The sequence below is a fragment of the Necator americanus genome, chromosome II (genome assembly GCF_031761385.1).
Source record: "Necator americanus strain Aroian chromosome II, whole genome shotgun sequence".
Classification (NCBI taxonomy): domain Eukaryota; kingdom Metazoa; phylum Nematoda; class Chromadorea; order Rhabditida; family Ancylostomatidae; genus Necator; species Necator americanus.
In genome coordinates, this window is record NC_087372.1 from 28,817,786 (window position 1) to 28,840,416 (window position 22,631).

The following is a 22,631-nucleotide window of genomic DNA, read 5'->3' on the forward strand; positions in this document are numbered from 1 at the left end:
TTCCTGCGACAATTTAAGTCCTCACCACTTTTTCGGATGCACTCATCTATTTTGTAGGATGCCTTTGCGGCTGATAAGAGTCTTCGACTGTGCTGCCTTACAGAACATAAGAAAGTTTTTGTGTTATAAGCTAAGGACTAAAGAGTGCTCGATGTTTTTCTACTAGTAATCTAGCGCATATACGCTCGAGGAGGACCCTAACTACGGATGCGCGAATTCCAAATTCTTTGATTTTGCTCCAATTTTCCAAATTTCAAAATAAACCCTCGCTTATATCGCCACATAAATATCATGCAGTCACTGCTCTACCCTCTAAGGCCAGGAATGTCGCACAACAACACGGGTTTGGCTGTTTCCCCTCCATCTTCTACCGGTGTTTTTGTCGTCGGATAGTCAACAAGGAAAGTGTGCAATCACACTGAGACCACAAACAACTTTACGAATGAAATGTTAATCTATTCTGTTCTTATCTCCGGTCACATATCTTTTGAGTTCTCCTGGGCTATACTTATGTTCTTTAAACCAGTTGTTACGGTTCGCAACGGACCATCACAACGTGAACAAATATTCGGTGCAAATCTACGAATCACGGGGCTGAAAACTTTTAGAAGCACCATTCCCTTATGAACGAATTCGTTTCTTCAATCGTATGCGTGTAAAGAGGTGTCTTGTTCGGTGAATTGTACTCCCTCATTATACTGGACTTGATGTTTTGCGTTCTCGCTGTCATATTTCGAACCTAATCTACTAACTGGGAGAAATCATCAATCGAAATCTCCCCTACGCTGCCATCAGGGTTCCCCTCCGAAATCGTTGATTTCGACTAACTCGACCTGATTTTGAGAAACTAGTAGTATTCATAGTAACTAAAGGATAAGAAGTTAGTTAAACGATAAAAGGTTAAGGAGAAAAAAGGATGAAGGGTAAGACGTTAATTATTCTCTTTGGGGTGTGATAGCGCGTTCGACGACTTCATTAATTAACTGTAGAGCTTTTTATGAACCCAGTGCAGAAGAATGCTCGGAAACTCGCTGTTGTAGAGCCGAGCATACTTTTATAAGTTCCAAACTATCATGTGTTCACTCATATAAATGGATAGGTTTTCATTTCCTTCCCGCGCTGCAAATTTCTTTCTTGGTTTCTTCTTATCAAGATGTAGCTGAGACGTCATTTGCACCCCGGAGAATGCTCGGACTTTCTTCAGGATGCAAATGACGCCGCCGTCAGCATATTATGCAATTTAAAGTTGCGAACAATGAGGTCATATGTTGTGCTGCACGGGGTCTTATAAATGGTGTGCGAATAAAGCTTGTTACCGCTATCAGTGATGTTGACCATCAATCTGCTTCTGATTTTGTTTCCATCGGTTTACAGTCATACACTTCGTCGCAACCATTCTCTAAAGCCAACTAATGAAGCATTTTGGAATTTGGGAAGTTTGGGGAGATGCGTGCTGCACTACAGTCCACTGGTGCGTTTAGTATTATTTACAGAATTTTCACAGAAACAAGCCAGTGATCACATCGATGACCCATGTACTGAAAACTGATATAAAAAAGTAAAAAAGGTGAAAAGCCTTTTCAAACGTAAAATATTTCAAACGTTTAAAATTCCCTACCACACAGAATAATAAAATTTTTATGCTCACGCTCAGCCTAACTTTTCCAAAAGAATTATATTTGAAAATTTGAAAAAAAAGTATAATAATTGTAGGATAATATCTATTATACTCTTTATTGTACTATTTATTACTCCCACTATATTACATTTTTTATTATACTTTCTGAATCAAATTAGTTTTGTTGATTCAATTTCCAAGTCTTTTCAAGGATAAAGTGTTATTTCAAATCAATTCACGTTTGCGGAGTTCACTTGAAAGTCTGCAATAGTAATCCAAATTTCGACCAGAAAACCTCAGGAGAAAGATTGCTTGCTTCAGTCGTCTTCCTTCTTTCTGTGGTGTTTAGCATATTGTATCGATCTGCCACCTAGTTGGAGGTGTTGTTCTTATTCTAAAATCAGGGAAAAATAATTGTCACTTAGTAATGTTACTTTAGCACTCGTTAACCAGGAGCTAGAAGCGATTAAATCGTGACCTGGAAATCTTGATGCATGAAGGAGACGCAGAAAAATACGATGTACTTACTTAATACTTACTTATGTATCTACTTAACTACTTAGTCTGGGTTGTAGTCATGAGTTATGCGTTACTTTCTTCTCACAGTTACATGAATCCTCTAAGTCCTCTTCATAAGAGATCATATTGGGTGGATAACGTGAACTCAGGAACAATGCCTCATTCGCTCCTGGTATATGTAACATGATACAGTGGGGGCTGTTTGTATCGGCTGACATTGTATCTCCTTCCTGCGCATCATAATTTATAGCTGTTCTCGGCGGCAGCTCACCGTCCCACGTTCATACTTAACTTCGATTTCCACCTATTATTTTCTGGCTGTCTCTTCTTCATTAGCAGTCGTTTTTTTCGGTTTTTTATAATATTAGTGGCCTTAAAATTCATGTAACAGGTGTCTTGGTTAGTAGTTTCTGTACAGCCACGAACAGGCGTTACAATTCCTCGAACATTTCTGGAGCTATTTAATTACTTTACATGATTTCTGTTCCTTTCTTACTTCCCTAACAACGCTGACCCATGTAACCATTATGGGCATCTTCTCGAATAAGCGCTCGGAAAGTGTTTCGCTCTTTCTATTATTTTGAAAACATTTTGCGGCAGAGGAAAGGAGGAAGGTATGCATTATATCGAGAAAACAGGAAAAATCCTTCACTTTTTCCTCTAACAACGCGCTCGTTGCTAAAACTTAAAACGAATAATGTAAAAGTGTAACAAAACAACTGGTAAGTCCCTTAGTTAAAAAAATCAGAGTTTTTTGGGCGTGTGTTGTAAGAAATATTTGGGAATTTTAGCCTTCTTTCACTACATATTTTCTTTGTAATTGAATTTTTATAAATCCGTATTTTTTTGTGTCCCATTTTCCCAAATCATCGTATGATTGTGACGTGTTTCTGATAACGTCCTGCCTTTTTTGGTGCTGGCTGAAATGTGTACCTCTAAGTATACTTATTAAAGTAACCTCTTATGTATACTTATGTGTAACAATGAAACTCGCCATCTTTTCTTTTCGTCAGCACTGCGACATGCTGATCGTTTACCTGCTCCTAACGCTCCATTCAATGGCCGTTGCTGAAACAATGCGACCAAAGCCTTCTTTTAATGCCTTATGGAATCTTGAAGAAGTTTGCGAATGTGTACTGCATTACAGTCCATTGGTAGGTGCTTCACAAAGTCGCATTCACATCCTTTTCAGTAAATGAAATTCGCATCCACGCATCAAGAAAACCGTTCACAGCACCAAAGAAAACTCTCTTATCAACTTACATATTCAAATGTCATGCAAATTGGGAACGCTTAAGCTGAAGGATAAAATATAATAAGGGTCATTGGAAAATTTGGGAATCCAGGCATTTCTACATCGTTTGGGAGAATTTCTGTTGTCGCGTTTGCTTGCTTCTGAATCCTGAGGGTAGTTTTCCGGATAAAATTGAAGAACGCTATTGCTGCACCCACTTTAATTCCTCGTGCAAAAAACACAAAGACATGCAATTACAGGCAGAATGGCATTTGGTGGGGATGGGGGCATCCAGGACTACTCTAATCGAACTGCACTTAAGGCACAAAAATTGTCTTTAGACCACAGAAAGTGTGCTTAACGATAAAATGGCTATCCGCCTTCCTATTTGGGAAGGCGACGGTTCATCAATCAACACTTCAACACTGGAAGTGAATAGCTGCGTAGGTTAGCGCACTAGAACCTAAACAACATTGGTAATGAAGGATCCGTGACGACAAAACGAGCTGATGCTCGGTACAGTTACGTAGACGTCTCGGACGATACGACGTAGTGGGGCTAACGGTTGCGATCGAGGAGGAAGCATCGCTACCTTCTTTCGGACTGCAGCAATGGGTAGCACTGCTAAAGATCCCTTTTCGGTCCTAATCGCTAACACTATTCTGGCCGGACGTTTTCAGATATGGGGCTCAGCGCGTCGAAAGCAGCTCCAGATTTTCGGCGCCGGCGCAACGGTGGTGCACGTGTGGTTGTATGTGAGTACGTCCATACATTATCTCGCAAATGACGGAGTGCTCGTTGAAGCTGTGTAGTAAGCATTGAGGACGAAACTAAGATCACGTTACAGAAGAGGTTTTTCTGGTGTTAAACAGTGTTACGTTGAAGCACCTCTACTATCAAAGCATGAACTTACTTTCGTTATTAAGTTTAAAGGCACCCCACGAATCTGAGGTGGTACGGATTTCAGGTGGCGTATTCGTATACGACATAGTATATTATAGAGAGGGAAAGGGGGGGGGGGGGGGGGGGGGTGATTCCGTTCATTTCTTCCTAATTGCCTTAAAAAATGGCCCGGAAGATGCGCTCCAACCGAACTTGTTGTAGAAAGTAGCGCGCCGTAACGCTCGAAGCCGTATCTTCCTGGCCGTTGTTTACGGCAATTAGGAAGAAATGGACGGAATCACGCTTCTCTCCACAATATATGATCCCGTAAACGAATACTCCACTTAAAATCCGTATCACCTCAGATTCGTGGGATGATGCCTTTAAGTAAGGTTTGCAGCGTTCGAGGGCCATCGCCTATTGGGACCAACTGGTTTCCTTATCCACTTCCACCTCTCAATTAAGCAATTTGAATTATCGCAGTGTCGCAGTATTGTTCATTTACACATATGTTTCTTTCTTCGATGAGAGCCGACTATAAACATATGGAATGAGCATTCGAGGAATGCTCAACACTTACTGTCTTTGCTAAATTCAATTACTTCATGGAACGGTTGTTACCTCCACAAAAGCCCGTTCATTCGAAACATTCTCAAACATACTCCATTTCTAAGGATAGACGTTACTCTGGTGCTGAACGTAATGTGCTAGAACATTTTTCTCCGAAATATGATGTCTTAAAAAGGTTGTGATGTTCATGATGACATGAACAAACTACTAACCACCATAATCTAGATCGATGGCAGTCAAGACCAATTCAGTTAGAAGATGCGATATATATATATATATATATATATATATATATATGACGGAACAAATTGAAAGAGATGTAACAGCGAGATGTTAGTATTCTTTCTAGTGGATAGGCTTCACTGAACGAAATAGGATTGATTGGTAGGAAAGAGAAGAATAGTGGTCAGGTTGTCACCTGGCAAAAGGATTTTCTTACTTAAACGGTGAACGGATCTTATGCTCTAACGCGGCTTATCCGCATCCTTGCCGAGGTGAGTCGTTCTTGAACATATTTGAGGCACCCTGTTCGATCTTCCGCTAGACCACGCACAGAATCTATCAATCCCTCGCTGTTCGATATTCTGCGGAACTTTACGTCTCACCTGAAAAGCTCGTCTGATGCCAAGATTTTTAAGGTCTTGCTTCACCACTTCTGTCCATAACTTCCATTTACGCCCAAGTGACCTCCTCCAGTTTGGGTCTGGGAGCATCTTCAAGGCAACTTGGACAAGGCAATCCGATGGTCTTCTTATAATGCAACCATAAAAGCGAAGCGGTTCTCTGCGACTGCGTTAGAAGGCGGGGCAAGATGTTGATGTTTTCATATGTAGAAAATAGAGTGGAAGAAGCGGAGAAGTGTAGAAAGACAACGAAGAGGTATCATTAGTGAGAATCTGCGATCTGGTTGCGTATACTGTGCCAGCGACACCAGTCTGCTGAAAGCCACTAGAATCAAAGAAATGGGGTAGATATCGGTATTCAAACACCGCCGTATTTCAGTTTCCTTCAAACTTATTTTGGTTATTCTTCTGCATTCAGCTTTGATAACATTACTTAGTAAGAACTCCAACCATTTTGCAGTTCTTGGAAGAATTTATTGAAGGACAAAATTTCTATGCTTTTCTTTTGCATAGTGTAAGTTGGAACCACAAGTTCTTTCACTAGTAGGCCTGAAATAGCAGCAACTGGTGGACGTTAGTCTAGTTTTGTTTCTGACGACTGGAAAGCAGTAGACTAGATCGACGTGAATGCGTCTCTTCCATAAGATGCTCATGCCTAATATTCAGAGACAAAAGAGGCTGCACCTAGTCACCATTAGGTCTGGTGGCATTGCTCTGAATACATTACGGGCAAAGGCCTCTTGCACCATTTCGAGCCTCTGTATCTTCCGATTCCAATAGCTCGAAACATGAAAGCTATTTTCAAGACAGGATAACACGGAAGGTTTGTACAGAAGAGTGAGAATAGTTGTACAGAAGAGTTCAATGGTTGAGCATTCCAAATTAGCCGACAAATTGATCCGGATCAGCCGGCAAATTGGAGGGCATGCAAAAGTAAGCAAGTTTTTTCTTTCTGAAATTTCGCAGTGGAAAAACACATACTCTTTCTCGAATTGTGAGAACAGCCGATTGCTTTTAGCCGGACATTGATCCAGTCCTGTGCATGAAGCTAAAGTCATCAAGATCCACCAAAGGAAGATTTAAGATCAAAGAAATATAATAACTAGATAATTCACACATCAACTGTAAAGGGCATGTAAGAGGCTTTCGGATAATGAATTGCATATGAATTTAAAAAAAAATGAATTCAGCGCTGTGGCCGCCTCATGTTTCGACTTTCAGGTCTATAATAACTACGGATGCTGGTGCGGTGTAGGAGGGGCTCATGAGCCGGTGGACGAGATCGACAAGTAAGTTCTCACTTTTTATCATTCATTACTCTACATATTTGAAGGAGGTTTGTAGATGCTGCATGCTCCACGACAAGTGCTACGATGCCGCAGTAGATTCAAAGATCTGCTTCGACACTGCCTGGGAGTACATTGATGCTTATAAATGGAAATGCGACAACGGCACAGCAGTTTGTGCAGGTATGTGCGGTGGCAGTTACGATGTAGTAGTACAGGAAATGTTTGGTAACCTGCGCATCAGTAAACGAGGCACTGACATGCGTAAGAATTGATCACATTGTAATGTAAATTCCTAGCAATTCTAGAACGACACTATTGCAGATATTTCGATAACTAAGAGAATTGGACACTAGGGGTATGTACTATCCTCACCATGCGTTCGAAAAGCTTTTCGATTCTCTCCTCCTAACGGAACGGGGCAGGGAATTAAAGGGGGCATATAACGATTTTGAAGACCTTTTTTGGAGACCAAAACGAAAGCTTAGAGCCGAGCTGTGGATTACAAAAACCAGCATGGGTCCGTTCATCTTCCCCTAATCGGCGTAAAAAGAGCGTGGAAGGCGACACTTGTCCTAATTTTTCAATTTCCTAATTTCTGTTGCAACGAATCTTCTTTTTGCACGCTCTGCATCCACGAGCGAGCGGCTCAATATCAATGATGTCTTCTCAAACACCCTACTCAAGTAAAACCCATGAATAGGCTGTTGAGAGGACCGGAGCGTGCTGGTGAGTTCAAAGACAGCTCGTTGGCACAAACACCTTTTTTCAGAACATTTTCGGGGAATTGAATTCATTCACATTCACTCTCGAATCTACATCTCGAATTCTCTACATTTGCCCCGAAGACCCAAACATCGTTTTGTGTTACGCTTTGAGATAATTTAAGGAACAGTCCTATCATTTATTTTTTCAACGTTTTGTTAGAACGCACTATCTTCTCGCATTAGCGCTTATAGAAAAAATGACATTACCAACACGAGGTGCCTCCAAAAGCAGCCGCTTGCATTTGTTCCTCCATGGATGACTTTTTTTGTTGAAGAAATGCAAACAGATGTTTTAATTTATGCTACGTTAGGTAACGGTTGAGATGTGCTGCCAAATATCCCTTGAATTCTCGCAAAATTTTTAAACAACAATGAAATAATTCCCAGAAAACTAAGTTCATTGACATTTGCAGAGAAACAGGACGCTTGCAAAGCAGCGCTGTGCGCGTGTGATTCTGCAGTTGTGGAGTGCTGGTCGAAGCAACCCAAACCACCGAAGAAGAAGAAGTGCAACCACGTCAGCCGAATCAAAAAACACCCATCATCGAATGGATTCCAACACTAACTGATGAACAGTGATGATTATTCTGCGGTTGCGAGAGTTTGGTCCTTGTTTCCTACTAATTCTGAAACATTTTCTATTGGAGTTTTCACTGATGTCCATTATCCCTGAATTAAGGGATCAACGAACTTCTTTCTATCTTTCCTTCACTTAAAGAGTAACACGAGATGTTGATCTATTTCTTGCAGCCTCCTTAATAAACACTAGCGAACTAATCGAGCGTAGTTCATGATCGTGGAATAGGAACAGTGTTATTTCCAAACTACCAACCGCATCAGAATATCCTTGTTCCGTTCCTTTAGTTAACCAGTGCAGAAAAGGGACGGAACAGGAAATAAGACAATCTAGTACATTTGTGTTGTAGCAAAATTCTTTTGAAGCTATTTTACTGATTCATTGAAATTTTTTTTGAAACCCAGCAATTTCGAAACCTTGCAAAACTCCAACTGTGCGAAGAAAGTCACCTTCGACTGCACCTTAAAGGGAAACCTTGTGAAGTTCAGCGAATAGTGAGCTTGAAATTATTTCTAAACGGTAGTTCACCAACCTGTGCGTTCACATGTCTGCGAAGATTAGAATGACTTCAGCACAAAAGCGTACCTTTGAAGTACAGTGCAAAGATTACGCAAGTCACTTGATTAATAAGTTGTCAACTAATTATCGAAGGAATAATCTACATAATCGTTGAATAGCGCAAAATAAGTGGGATTTTAGTCTTTGGGCATCTCTTAAGTTTTCATTCTGTAAAGACTGGAATTCCCCCAAAATTAAGGAGTAAATATTTTCCTAAGATTATGAACTTTTAGTCATGCACTATATCACTAAAAGGCACAATAAGTTATCAGGGAGCAAAAAAAGCGGTTCAATGTTTCATTTTTTGTTTCCTGCGCTTCAGGTTTCGCACCTATTCGCAGCTCGGTACTCTGCTGGTGCAGTGAATAAGTAGTAAAAGTACTTAGTGTAATGAATATCAACACTCTTCATTGACATCGACATTACCACATCGCTGTGTCCTCGTCCGATCCACCTCGACATTCGAATGACTTCGATAAAACGAAGCTACACTCCTCTCCAATCACGAATACAACTATCCTCAGGAATACGTTTCGCATCTAGTCTAGCGAGTATTTTTCTGTAATTTTTTTGATCCTGGTTCCACTTTGTCTTCGGATGCATGGAAAGGGAAGAAACATTTCATATGAGAGTTCTGTGTAGGTTGAATATGGACATCATCACGCCATAAGTACCCACAAGGCAAGTGTTAATTTTGTTACAGTTTTAGTTTTGGCTCCAATTTCATTCATTAGTTTACCCATGACAAATCATCGTTTTTACGTTACCACGTGACGACATTGTAAAGTATGGGAGGCGCCTTAGTGAAGTTAAGGTACAGGGTTAAGATGGTAAGCTTGGAGGTACTGTACAAGATGATATTTTATGTTAGGAAGTCAAATTCCAGTTCTCCAGACCATATTGACTCTTAATAATTGGCAGTGTTGATGTCCATTTGGTCGTTGGATGCTTTGTAGACAGGAAGGGATGAGTATTCCTTACATTAATGTTTGAGATAAAATGTACCGTAATCGGTGCAAGAGGAAGGCAAAGCCTGCTTTTCGCTATATGGCACTAATATTCGTTGAAGTGTGGGAGGTTGATGTGGCGCTCAAGTACGAATATATCACATCGCGGAATACCTGCAAAGCTGACTGGGATTTAGTGAAAGTGCTATACAGAGGTGTACCTAACTCGAGCTCTAATTGCATCGTTTCTCAATTTTTCTACAGCTCGTTGCGTTGTTTTTTCAGCATTATGATGTATATTAAAGCGTTAGTCAAGTGAAAAACTTTTCATTACTATCACCACTGGATTGAGAATGCACAGTAGTTACCATAGAAATTGTCAATTCGGCTACCGCACAAAAAGGGAACAATTTGTTCCCAAACATTCCTTATTCTAGTGAAATGCCTCCAACATGGTACAGTAGACTTGATCTGCGCTACAGTTTTAGAGTACAGAATTAATTCTAGTAGTGTTGTGAAACGGTGCACTAAAGTTAGAAGGAGACTTAGGGCGACGAATCATCGAAAGTAGTCGTAAACGGAAGTCCGGCCGAAACACGATGTAGATGAACAGCGATAGAAAAGATTGGAATCCATAAAGACAATAGAAGATGCCTAAAAATTGACTGTTTGTTTTTTTTAATTTCTCGCCAATTCACACCTTAACAGTTATTTTAATCTTTGTAAATAGTATATAGTAATAATAAATAATCTGTGTACATACGACTAACATTCCAGTATTAACAAACACATCACTGCGCCTACATCTCACTTCCCTTTTCATCCAGAAAAACATTAGCATTCTCGCACTTTATACACCCGTTTCAGACACGAGTATGACCACGACTTAAGGAAACCTTCTTGTTTATTGTAGAGTGGTAATCGTCCAATGGGTGGGTAGGAGGACGGTATGACCTGTTTTATTTTTGGTAATTCTCAAACGCATAGAACTTTCTAAATTCAAACTACACACATTATGTAGATTGGTAAGAAAGTCTTGCCAGGGCTTTTTAAAAGTACAGAACATTTGATTCTTTATCAATACCCATGATGTATCATGTGACAGTTAGAGAACATCCTGGAAAGTTATCCGCAAAAGGTATACATAGTCGGGCACCCCTCCTTAACTTTAAGCACATCAGTTTCGCATCAGTCAAATACTTCGATTTGCAGGAATTGCATTTCTGCCCACTTTTTATGGCAGTTCTTCAGATTCTGCGTTTTACTGTCTGTTCACAACTCTGTTCACAGCGTTCAATTGCTAATCATGCGCAACTGCATATAATAGGATGCATATAATAGAAACTGAATCCCTCCAAATTGTGATCTTGTGGTTGGAAGCATTCTCGGAGCAGACGAGGATAAGCTTAAGAGAAAATGACAAAGGGATTCTGTTAAGACTGCGTAATACTATTCATGTCTTATCATATCATAATAAAAGACTTAAAAACCTCAAAAGCAAAGAGAGAACGAGAAAGAGAAGTTTCCCGCATCCTGTAGAAAGAACTCAGTGATTACCTTCACTCAAAACATTTCCTGTCACTCTGTTAGAGTACGTTTTACGCTAACTGTTGGTAAGAAGGGAATGCTGTTTGTAGCGTCGCAGCTCACGGTGAACCTTTTTTTAGTCGTACTCACCTACAACTATGGAGAATGTTTAATTATCATGTTAATTCAGTTGTTTGAACTGCTGTGTTGTCCTGTGCAGAGCTGTTGGTTTCAATTTGACGAATCTCCGATTTTTCACTCACCTACAACCAGTGCATCCAGTTGTGTAGTTGCCCATTCGTTTGCAATCAAAACGATATTTGGAATTGAAACCAAAATGACATAGAAGCCTGTCATTGCTAGCATCATTCGCTGTCGACGAAGCTCATCGTTAGTGGGTGGCTGGAACCAATGGAAGCAATTAACTCATAATCCATAAATAAAGTTTTTTTTTTGAACAGAGATTTGGCAGATTTTTACATATTCATTCTCTCAACAATAGCATTAACGTGGACCTGAAAAAAAAGCAAAGTAGCTTGTTTACAAAGAATTGAGAAAATATAGTTGAAGAATGAAAGAAGTCAACAACAAAAAATCTTATTGATGCCACAAAGTGTCACATATCATGCAACCTTCCTTAAAGAGTACCTGCTGCAGAAACCATTTATTTTCGATATCACGGGTTTGGATGCGTTACCATGTGTATTATGCAGATTTAAAGAGATATTCACGAGAGAAAAAACAAAGGAGTTTACCCACGACGTGTTGAGAAAGTGCTGATCTCGTTTCCAGCTTCAGAATCGAACTGGAATAACCACTGCGAGGAGAAGTGGAAAAGAAAAGGCCATTCAGGTTTTCTGCTCTGATCTGTGCAACTCCAGCGTTCCCTTGACTTTTCACCACTCAAATGTTGATACTATAGATCTGGTTGTATGTACATGCCATCCAGAATTTTCGTCAATTCCAAGTCCTATTGTCATTATGTCGATGAAGAGCCGTATCCGAAACTTCATAGCTCTCCTTTAACAACCTAACGAAGTCCTTCACACCTTATTTGTCGAAAAACGATGTTCTTAAGGGGTGGAAGAGCAGTAGGACCATTCTGCTGTATAAGAAAGGGAACGATCGTGAAGCCGACTGTTTTCTCTCACGGATGCCCTTCGATAAAGGAGAGAAAGCGAACAAACACTATTTCAAAAGATTGACCAGAACTGATCGGACATCAATCATCATAGGAATATCGGAGCCCTCAAACAACCAAGAATTCCATAATATGAGGGTGTTGGTAATATAATATAGAAGACAGAGAACATTCGATCTATGTTCACCTCTTTAACACCTCTGTTGTTTCTGTTCTGGTCTGCGCCACAAAATAAAGGCGCTTCCTAAACTGTAGGAGCGGTTTTTCTTCATCACTGAAAACTCCGTCGCACTGAAGTTAACTTTTTCAGGCAAGTGAAAGTGGGATCCAAAGGGCACGGTGTAAAATGAGGGATTTTGATGCATGAAGATCTAAAATAAAGGAGCATGACATGTTTGTCGAGCGAATTGTGCGAGTGTGGTACTTTGCAAAGGTTAATTGTAGAAGACGGATAATAGTTGTAAGATTACCCGACCCGTTGGTCACAATTTGTTCACAAAATCTTTCGAAAAAAAAGCTTTCTCTATCCGTCGAGAGAAGAGGAAGCGCTAGACACCTTCCGCACATGATCAGGACTAGTGGAAGTACTAGTGGATCGTACAAATCGGAGACCAGCAGGTGGATAGCAAACAATAGAGATGCACCCATTGGTCTTCCATTTGTGGTTGTTTGATGAGGTGGTTCCGTTGCATAGTTGGATAAAGGATAAAGGATAAAGTGCCTGGCGTTAATCAATCCGCTTGGGATGCGTTCCCACGTTCACTTCATCTAAGAATCGTTTGATGTTTACGAGCGTGTAGCTGGATCCCGTATACGAATACTCCACCTGAAATCCGTACCACCTCAGATTCGTGGGGTGATACCTTTAAGTATCGCAAACAAGAGATCTTCTATAATCAATGAAAATAAAAAATTATAGCATCAGTATTTTTACTTAACCGTCTCTTTAAGCACATTCTAGTTTTTAAGCAATTTTTCCGGCTAACAGATAATGAAAATATACCAAAAATGACAAATATCGGTTGCTTAATGAAGGATAAAAGGATAAAGTCACTGGCGTATCAAACCAATTGAGATGCTCCAAAGCGTTTTAATGCAAATCGTATTATTTAACTTATTACTACGTCTTACTGCAATTATTAACTATTACGAATTCCATGTTGGCCTATACAATGAATCACTGCGGCCACCCAAAGATGAAGTGTTTTTTATCCTCACACACAAGTCTGGCACCTATCCATTGACCCCAAGCAGGTGAAAGACTTGGTTCGTACTACTCGGCTTCGAACCATCGACTATGTGGCAACTGTTGCTCAGGCTAGGGAATATGTATCCGTAATTTGAATTTGTTAGGTTTATTAGTTTTACATAAACCTACATGATTTTTGTTCGTCTTCCTGAATATGGCTAATAAAACGACAAAACAAAGAAAATAAACAACTGCGATTAAAGCGTAGTGCACAGTGCCATATATGATTCCAGTAGAGTTCATCACAGCACAAAGTCGGGAAGAATTCGTCCTTACGTAGCTCCAGTTGGTAATAACAGCAATCAAGAAGAAAATCTGTAGGAGAACTTTCGTAGTATCAGTCTTACTTTAGTTGAAATTTACAAAACTCACCACTGTAAGGGTGGCAGAAAATGCGACTAGATATAATTTATAGCTATTTTTCCATATTATTCTGTACCAACCAACGAATTGCAGCGCCACTGCTCGTTCCAAAGCAATAAAGAAGTTGATAAGAGCGGAAAATTGGCCTATAATTCAAAAATAGAGTAAGAGAATAAAGTGCCGAAAACTAGTAATGTGCAGGATCGCAGAGGATTGTGAACGCGTATACAGTCCATATAATGATAACTCCCAACTGCGCGATGCAAATAGAAGATAAAAAAGGCACAACATTGTCCATTGTGAAACCTCAAAGAACCAGGTAAACACTCATGCTGCACGCGCAGGAAGGAGATTAAAGGCATCACTCCACGAATCTGAGATGGTACGAACTTCAGGTGGAGTATTCGTATACGGAATGGGAGACTATGGAGAGGGGGGTGATTCCGTTTATTTCTTCCTAATTGCCGTAAAAAACGGCTCGGAAGATACGGCTTCAGGCGTTCTGGCGCGCTATTTTCTACAACGAGTTCGATTGGAGCGAGCCAGCCGTGTGCACGCGCCTCATCTTCCGGCGCATTTTTTAAGGCAATTAGGAAGAAACGGACGAAATCACCCCCTCTCCTTAATATACGATCCTGTGTACGAAAACTCTACCTGAAATCAGTACCATCTCAGATTCGTGGGGTGATGCCTTTAATGGCCCTGCTCGGATCAATTCCTTTGAGGTGCTGACGTGTTCGAATTCAATTCAGAATTGCTTGAGATTTAAGGGCGTCTGCGACGACTACGCAATGATTTACGAGAGCGAACCTATGTGCCTAGGTCTGCGTTTTTAGAATCCTAAAAGTATGTGCCAATTTATCGGCAACCAAGGATCGATACAGCTTGCCTGAGGCAGCGTCGAACCGTCAATAATGAGGCTGTATCGAAACCTCTTACCAGTTCATTACACTGCTGATAAAGCACAAAGTTTAAGGAGCGCTTCAAAAATCTCTACAGCCTCTGTTGTACCATCTTTAGTGCCTCTCTAACATTAGAAATGGTTCCTTCAGGCTTCTATACAAAATTAGCCGTCATCGTACGTAACACCTATTGCGCTGTTTTTAACTCTACAGTTACGTACAATTGTTTTATAACTGTACATACAATCACAAACAAGAGACAGTAGGCGAACACCCAAAACACGAATATTAAGCATGAGAAAAGTAGCTTTTTTTTAATGAAGCAAAAGGAAACTTAAGCACACCTCATTAAATAATTAGGTGGTTTTTGTTTTATACCAAACACTTTATCTGATCTGATCAAATCAACATTCAACTCACAACATAATTTATCAAATTACAACAAATGGATAAAAAAAACAACAATTACGTCTGCCGATGGATCTGATTAGATCTATCTCAGTGATGTTGCAGAATCTTCATCGAGAACGAAGTGCTCTGCAGTTTTCCATTCGATTTTTTTAAACAGTTCCCAAAAATTCACTGCACTGAGATCAGATGGAGAATTGGAGGGAATTCCGGGAGACAATTGAGTCGAAGATTTGAAGGACACCGGATTGTTTTCTAACATTCTAACCTCCCTTTTCTAAACACTCCCTTCTATTTCTACCATGTGTTATGCAGGTAGATATATATATCGACAGAAAAAAAAATTCCAGGAAAAAATCGCACAGAAAAGATCCAAGACTGTCGAAATCGACGGAGAAATTGGTTCAGGGTTTTGCATCATGATAAATGTGCTGGTCAGATTTCATGAGGCCAATTAAACTTAGTATGTGCTCGTTTTCATGCAAGAAGTGGAGAGCTGAACGTTCCAGAACTTCCTTACTTATTACATTGGAAAATGTCTGGAGTTGCTCGTTGTAGGTGAGGGCCGTGATTGTGTCGTCAGTCGGAGGGTTCAGAAGTTCTACGGAACACTCTTCGTCATCACGGCTCGTCTTTTCATTGGAAGCAACGACGATAAATGTAACTACGTAATTCCAGCGTAGGTGTTTGCAGAGCACTGCTCTGTGGCTATCGTATCACGACGTCTAAAGAGCGGAGCTGGGAGTGTTTTGGAGACCCGATCCTTCCGCGATTGTCATGCTTTCATGTACCATCATCACGTGTTTTCCGAAATTGTACGTTCGTAGTAGTTCGTTTTAGAACATAAGCAGGCTATGAGAGGTTCAGTTTCTGGCATCTCAGTAATGTTTACGCTATTACAATTGCTGCTGATCATCGTTTTCGAACAGTATTTTGAATCCAATGCTGGGACCATTGCGCGTTAAGGCACTGGTCACCTCACATATGGTGCAGAAGGTTCTACTCAACTCACAGTTCTTCAACGTTTGATATCGAGTTCAATTTTTACACGGCTAAAGCGTAGTTGGGATGGGGGAGGAGGGGGAGGAAGGGAGGCACTGAGTTGGAAGGAAAGAAAGATAGAGCTTCCAGAAATAAACGTGCAGTTGAGTGCCACCCGCAACTACATTTTTCACTGTGACACATTTTTTTTTCTGAATTTCCAAAAGTTGCACCGCATTGTGGTACGTACGTTTCTTGAAGCATTTCTGTCACTTCATGAGCACTATATGTCGTTCAAATAGCAACCGTGGTCCTCTTCTCGCAAAACTCCCACACGTATCCAAAATATAAGTACAGAAGCATACCTGCAAATAGGAAAAGAATGGCCCACGGAGAATGGAGCAGACATTCCATATTTGTAAATTTGACGAAAAATTGACCTTGGAACAGCAACAGATTTCGAAATATCCCAGCAGTTAGAAGCGATACACCGTTGATCTTAAAAATTTTAGAAGACGCAATTCAAAAAAAAATACGATGTAATATTTTACGTGAATCACTCACCAGATCTCCCACGGAGAGCGCGATGTACATAATGTATTTTTGTCTGAAGTCCTTCGAAGAGAAAACAAATATACAGATGACGCTTGATATGCACACCAATATTCCGACTGCTATGTAAAGCATAAAACGAATTTTCAACTCCTCATCGATGTCCTGAAATAGGTACAAGACTAAGCTAAATACAAATAACTTCTAAGATTTAACTCCCCATGTTAGCTTTCTCAGCAACAAAGTTTCCGCGATAAAAAAGAAAAACATATGTTTGAACATTGACTCCATTCCTGTTTTTTCAGTTTTTAAATGTGAGAGATATTTTATTCGTCTATTTTCCTGCTGTTGTCTTCAGTTACTCAGATCACTTTTGCAACTTTTTGAGTGTTAGTTTACAACTACTCTCTAAAAACATTCTTGGAATCTCAGTGTTTAAAAGTCGAAAGTATGATATCGCTACAGACAAAAACGTGTCCACGATTGTACGGAAAAGACTAGAGTTTTGAAATTAGCAAAGGATGTCTACTTCGGCTAGTAGAGCTAATTTACCAGTGTCTAACCACTGGAGGCGACCATAATCTCGAGTCCGAATTCGCGAAGCATTTCAGAAAAAGAAGCCTTTGAAAATGAAGGGTCGTAGGAGAAGGTGCATATGTAAGAAAGAGCATCCGTTGCAGCGATCAGAACTTCGCCGGTCAGGTAAGAGAAAGATGACAATCTTCCTTACCTTATTGTTTAAGGGAGTGGATGAAGAAAGTGATTCACACACCGTTCTCATTGGCCACTAAGTCCACTTGTAGCTTCAAATGGTTATTTCATATAGTACACTCTGTTTCGGATTAACTGCTTCTTGAGATTGTTGGGGTCGCATTTGCCTGACTCAAAACTGTGTAATATGTCCATTTGGTAAGGCAGGCGACTGCATGATCTCTGGTGTAGCTTATTTGATTTCGTGCAAAATATGCGGCGAACAATGTATTGGGGAAACAGGGCGACCTCTTTGTGTTGGTATTAAAGAACATCTAGATGGAATGAGACATTCAAACGCAGCAACCCCACTTGGAACCCCTCGCAGAAAATGCCATGAAAATGCTCCTTTCTGCATAGCTGCTACGATCCTATCGTACGACTCTGAAATTGTGGCTCGCAGAACATTGGAGGCGTTTTGGATAAAAGCTTAAAGTCCAAAAAGGAACAGAAAGGAAGAGTGCATAGCCGTACCAACAAGCTGGCTCTGCATCAAGGTCTTTGCGGGTTTCGATCTAAGGGGTCACATGCGGGTCGCATCCTAATTAGTATTAGCTGAGCGAATATCACACGGAGGTGCGGTAATATCATGGCAAGCGGCTACCTAGGTAAGCACAACGATTTGGAGTCTTTTGGTTTCGATTTTGGGTGTAGCATCTTAGGGAATGATGACTTGTTCTGGATGAGGATTTGAGAGGATATATCACAAATGTTCTGTCTTTCCAGGCTCTGGCGAAGGCAATGACGCCAAAACGTTAGCCGTAATAAAGTTTGTTAACAATCTTGGCTGTTGCTTAAATTAGACTATCGACAAGTTGCAATCTCTATGCCAAGATTCAAGGAAGGTCGAACTTTCGCACTTCTGGAAAGTGATTTCGTTCATCTCTCCCTGTATCAGTGTAAACGGAGTGCTGTTTCTTCTGTTTCTATGAAAAAGAAAAAAAAGATGGAAAAGTCGAAAATCCATTCGGACGAATCGCAGGCGGAGGGGTGCAATGGTTGCACCCCGCCCGCAATGGTTAAAATGGTTCCAATGGTTGAAGCGCATCACGTGTCGGGCCACTTCTATTTGCTGTACTTGGCAAATGCGACGGCGTCGCTGACCCTCGATCGATGGACTATGACAGAACTTCGAATGCAGTCCCGCAATTGCGTGAAGCGGGATGCTCCTAGCATCACTCTTTCAATTAGGCGTTCAGTGATGCTCATCGCATTTCCTTCCTGGATGCGGCCGCCCAGGTTTCTGAAACATACGTGAAAACAGGAAGAACTGCGGTGTTGAATACGTGAGCACGGAGCTGAGTTTTCCTAGTCTTCTTCACTACATCCCCGATGCTCTTATACACTAGTCAAGCCGCACGTTTCCTCCTGCCCAGCTCGGGAATCAGGTCATTCTTCGTATTCAATTATCGACTCAGATAAACGTAGCTGGAACATTCGGATATGTTCGTTCCGTTGAGCGAGCGAAAGGAATGGGGCATCCGAGACCTATCCGTTACGCATGAACATCATCTTTTGAAGATTCAGCTGAAGACTGATGTATCTACATGATCCGTTGAATTTGGTCAGCACTCGTTACGCTTGATTGAGGCTAGATTTTTTCAGCACGATGTCATCAGTGTCACCGTAATGGTGTAGCTGTCGGCCGTCAAACTTCACTCCCATGCTGTCCCATTCTAGCTTTCGCATTGCGTTCTCGAGAATATCCGTGAATATTTTAGGTGAAATTGTGCCACCCTGTCTGACCTCTCTCTTCCTGTTGATGAAGATATTCTTGTGGAATAGCAAATTCCAGTCGTTAAGTTAGTGTACAACTCTTGAGGTACCTTCACGTACTGAGTAGGGAAACTCTCGCGGCATTTTGTACCCTCAACTACACAAGGCAGAATAGGTTTTGAGACGGTTCTAACGAAGGCTTGTATCTTCCCGCTATCTTGGTACATTACTTATATCTGCAATATGAGCGCGTTTCTAGTATTACTTTTGCATTTTTGCACAAGATCTCTCCAAAATATTCACAAAAAAAATCCTGAGTGGACCGACACACAGTATCTTTGATTGGTTTTGCCTTCTTGTCCGATGAGTAATACCCGTTTGCACGCGTGAATGATTAATGTGTCGTTACTCTGATTTGGGAGCCAAGGAGTTTCACTAAGCAGAAACTGTCCTCTGGATGAATGTTTTTGAAAATCTTCAAGTTAGTCAAGCATAGTGTTACTGCAATCAAGCAAAGTTAAAGTACAAATTTAACTGTGAGTGCGAAAGACCATAAAATGAAGAAAACGAACCATTTGTTACATCTGCGGTGGAGCCTTTGCATACAGACGTCGAATCTGCCCTCACTATCCCACCGTAACCTTGAAATTGTTTTTGACGTAAACTCTTAAATCCGTTTTTGATGTCCCACTTTCGATGAATCTAAACACAGTGACACTCTTTTTTTGACCTTCAATGGGTAGTATACGCGAGATACTCGTTAGATTTTCTCAGCTAACTCAGAAATTCTTGGATAGGATAAGGGTAGGCAAACCTTTCTTTTTTTGTAATCGGCGACGCTAGAGATAATTTTCATTCAAGGGGTCAGTAGATCCGAAAAGTGCTTGAGTTTTTGATGTATAGGATAGGGATAATAGCATTCTAAAGCAGTGTTGTCAACAGCACCACAGCGATGGACGGCGGGACTCTCTCGGATGTTTGTGGGACATTTGTGGATAGATTCCTTTTTTCTCGCGGTCAGTTTTATATTTTTCAGTCAGTCTTACTTTCCAATTTGTATATATTGTAACAAAACTCCATCAGAAAGGCTGAAGATATTTTTATTACCATTTTTTCAATATTTTAAACAGCTGTCAAGGAATATTCTCGAGCTCTGTACATTAGAGTCATTAAAGGAACGCTTTTCGCAGTGTGAACAATCCCCTTTGTAGGACCACCCTCGGTCTTTCTGTTGCTTACTATCTGAAAGGGTTGTCAATACAGATCTTGCTTGGTAAAATTCAGTTATACATGAAATTAGATGGCATCCAACCTGATAAATCACACTAAATGGCGTCACCCCACAACAAAAATGAGGAAGAAGACCAAGAAGTCGATTGCAAAGAAGACGAAGATGAAAAATATGCATATATACAAGAAATGTAAAAGTAATGATACGACGCTCAGTTATCACAAGACTTGCCAAATTCTTAACCACCACAACAAGTACTCTATTTAGATAGGTTTAGCCTTAGTATTACTGTGAACATTCAATGTACATTTAAACAAGAAATGTAAAATCAAACCATCATCTACGAGAACTAACTTTGAAATATATGTGCTTGCAGTGTAACACAACGGCTTGCAAAACTTCAGAAACTTTTTGGTTTCATATCAGAAGTCCTAAACTGAATCGTAAAAAACGATTCTGATTTGCTAAGATTTTGAGTGCTATCTCGGATGATTAATACAGCTTGAATGAGAAATCTGAATCGTTTCCATCTGTGATAAAAAATCAATTAACAACCAAGATAAGAACCGAAGAATACGATAAAATTTAGTCTGTTTAACTGAGGAAAGATTTATCCATATTGTCTATGTGGAATCATTAATTTCTCCTTTTCTACTAAAGGATTTGCCAACACATCACCCAAAACAGTAAGAGAATTGTGTACTTCCTCAACGTGGTGTGTCTTTTTCAGTGTTTGTTGGAAGTCAATTAAGGCTGAAGGCTTACAGCAAATGTTGAATACACATCCTACAATATGCAGTAGAAGGCATTTCTTGTGGTTGATGACAAATATCAGACAAGGACTAGAAATATACAACAAGAAAATCCCTGCTATTGGTTTATTTCAGTGCCAAGGTTACACTTGTGTAGTAAAGCATACTAAGAGTATCCTATGACAATACACTTTTGATCAGCCGTAGCCGGTATATTGAAAAGTAATAACTGGAATTACTATGGGTGCAATGCATTATTATTCATTGCTATTCGGCACGACCACGGAAACGAAGTGCAACTCATCAAAAGCTATGCTTAGTCTGCTTCCGATGTTTTTGCATTAGTCACACAAATACTCGGAGTACAGTAAGCGCATTTGCTCATCGCCAGAGCCGTTTTTATTATGACCAATGAAGTATACGAGGGAATGTGTATACGAAGAGTTCGTGACAAAAACACGAAGGATTTTCCGTAACATTAACCAGAAAGTCAATTTCAAAAAAGCAACTTCGAGATATTGCGTTCCACGAGTGTCGTCAGACTGCAGTTTCGACAGCAGTAACAACCATTAACGACGATTACAGAGAGTATGTACGATCACAGCTCACCCAGTACACCGCTCACTCACTCACGTCGGGGTAGGGAGGAGGTGGGGAACGGGCTTTGATGACAAACCTGGATCGGGACGTCCGCCCGCTGTAATTTTTTATTTATTTATTTATTTATTTATTTATTTATTCAAACACTTGCAGGTGTGCCATAAAACAGAAAACAGAACAAGATGGAACAGAGTTCACTAGAATTTCGCCTGAATTTTACACAACAAGGCTGGCCCTTTAAAGCATGAGGAGTGGTGGGTTGGCAGGTCATTCTCCTGTTACAGAGGGTGAGAAATCCTCACGCGAGATCCTTTTCCCAGACCCAGAACGCCACGGTAGATAAACGGATACCAGGGCTTGGGTGACCAACTTAACCTCGAACGGAGGAATCCGTCAGGGACCGTGGGCGAACGGATTGGGGGGGGACCTCAAGCGCAGGGGCTCACCAACTTTGCTATCCTTGAACGGCTTTCCAGCACCAGAAGGGAATAAGGACCAGCTGTAGGGACAAATTGGAAAGGAGCATATCAAGGCAGAATTTCAGCTAGCTAGTGTCACAATGAACAACAGGAAAAGAGGAACCAAAACTGTGAGCTAAAAGCAGATATCAATCCAATGCTTATTGTGGTCGCTTGTTAGAGGAGGAACTTGCTCCACGTCTCTGAAACAATGAGATTTTAGGCCTCCCTTATACCTAGAATAGGTAGAACATTTAATTTGGATAGCCTGTTTTTGAATATCTTCGAGTTTGGACTAGACATAATTTCAACTGGAAGTAGATTAATCCAACGCGCAACTCTTCAGAAAAAGGAGTTAGAGTGAGATTAGTGACATAGTTGAGATTAGATAATTGGGTGGGACTATTCTGCTTCAAACTG

General features: G+C 40.6%; 2 protein-coding genes across 4 annotated transcripts; one reads left to right on the forward strand and one right to left on the reverse strand.

Annotated features, from left to right (window-relative positions):
• Positions 1-3,159: 3,159 nt before the first annotated feature.
• RB195_019802 (uncharacterized protein) lies at positions 3,160-8,064 on the forward strand (the record flags this gene model as incomplete). 2 transcript variants are annotated; one of them, XM_064187823.1, is made up of 5 exons in its annotated part: positions 3,160-3,291; positions 4,052-4,126; positions 6,668-6,735; positions 6,791-6,915; positions 7,913-8,064. In XM_064187823.1, 5 exons carry the CDS (start codon positions 3,160-3,162, stop codon positions 8,062-8,064), a joined length of 552 nt encoding a protein of 183 aa, XP_064043704.1. The 2 variants fall into 2 exon arrangements, with proteins under 2 accessions (XP_064043704.1, XP_064043705.1); XM_064187824.1 differs by lacking the exon at positions 4,052-4,126.
• A 2,001-nt stretch (positions 8,065-10,065) lies between these two features.
• Positions 10,066-19,745, reverse strand: RB195_019803 (uncharacterized protein; the record flags this gene model as incomplete). 2 transcript variants are annotated; one of them, XM_064187825.1, is made up of 6 exons in its annotated part: positions 10,066-10,235; positions 11,372-11,510; positions 13,871-14,007; positions 16,518-16,650; positions 16,717-16,869; positions 17,435-17,485. In XM_064187825.1, the coding sequence occupies 6 exons, from the start codon at positions 17,483-17,485 to the stop codon at positions 10,066-10,068; spliced, it is 783 nt and encodes a 260-aa protein (XP_064043707.1). The 2 variants fall into 2 exon arrangements, with proteins under 2 accessions (XP_064043707.1, XP_064043706.1); XM_064187826.1 differs by lacking the exons at positions 13,871-14,007; positions 16,518-16,650; positions 17,435-17,485 and adding an exon at positions 19,743-19,745.
• Between the last annotated feature and the right edge of the window lie 2,886 nt (positions 19,746-22,631).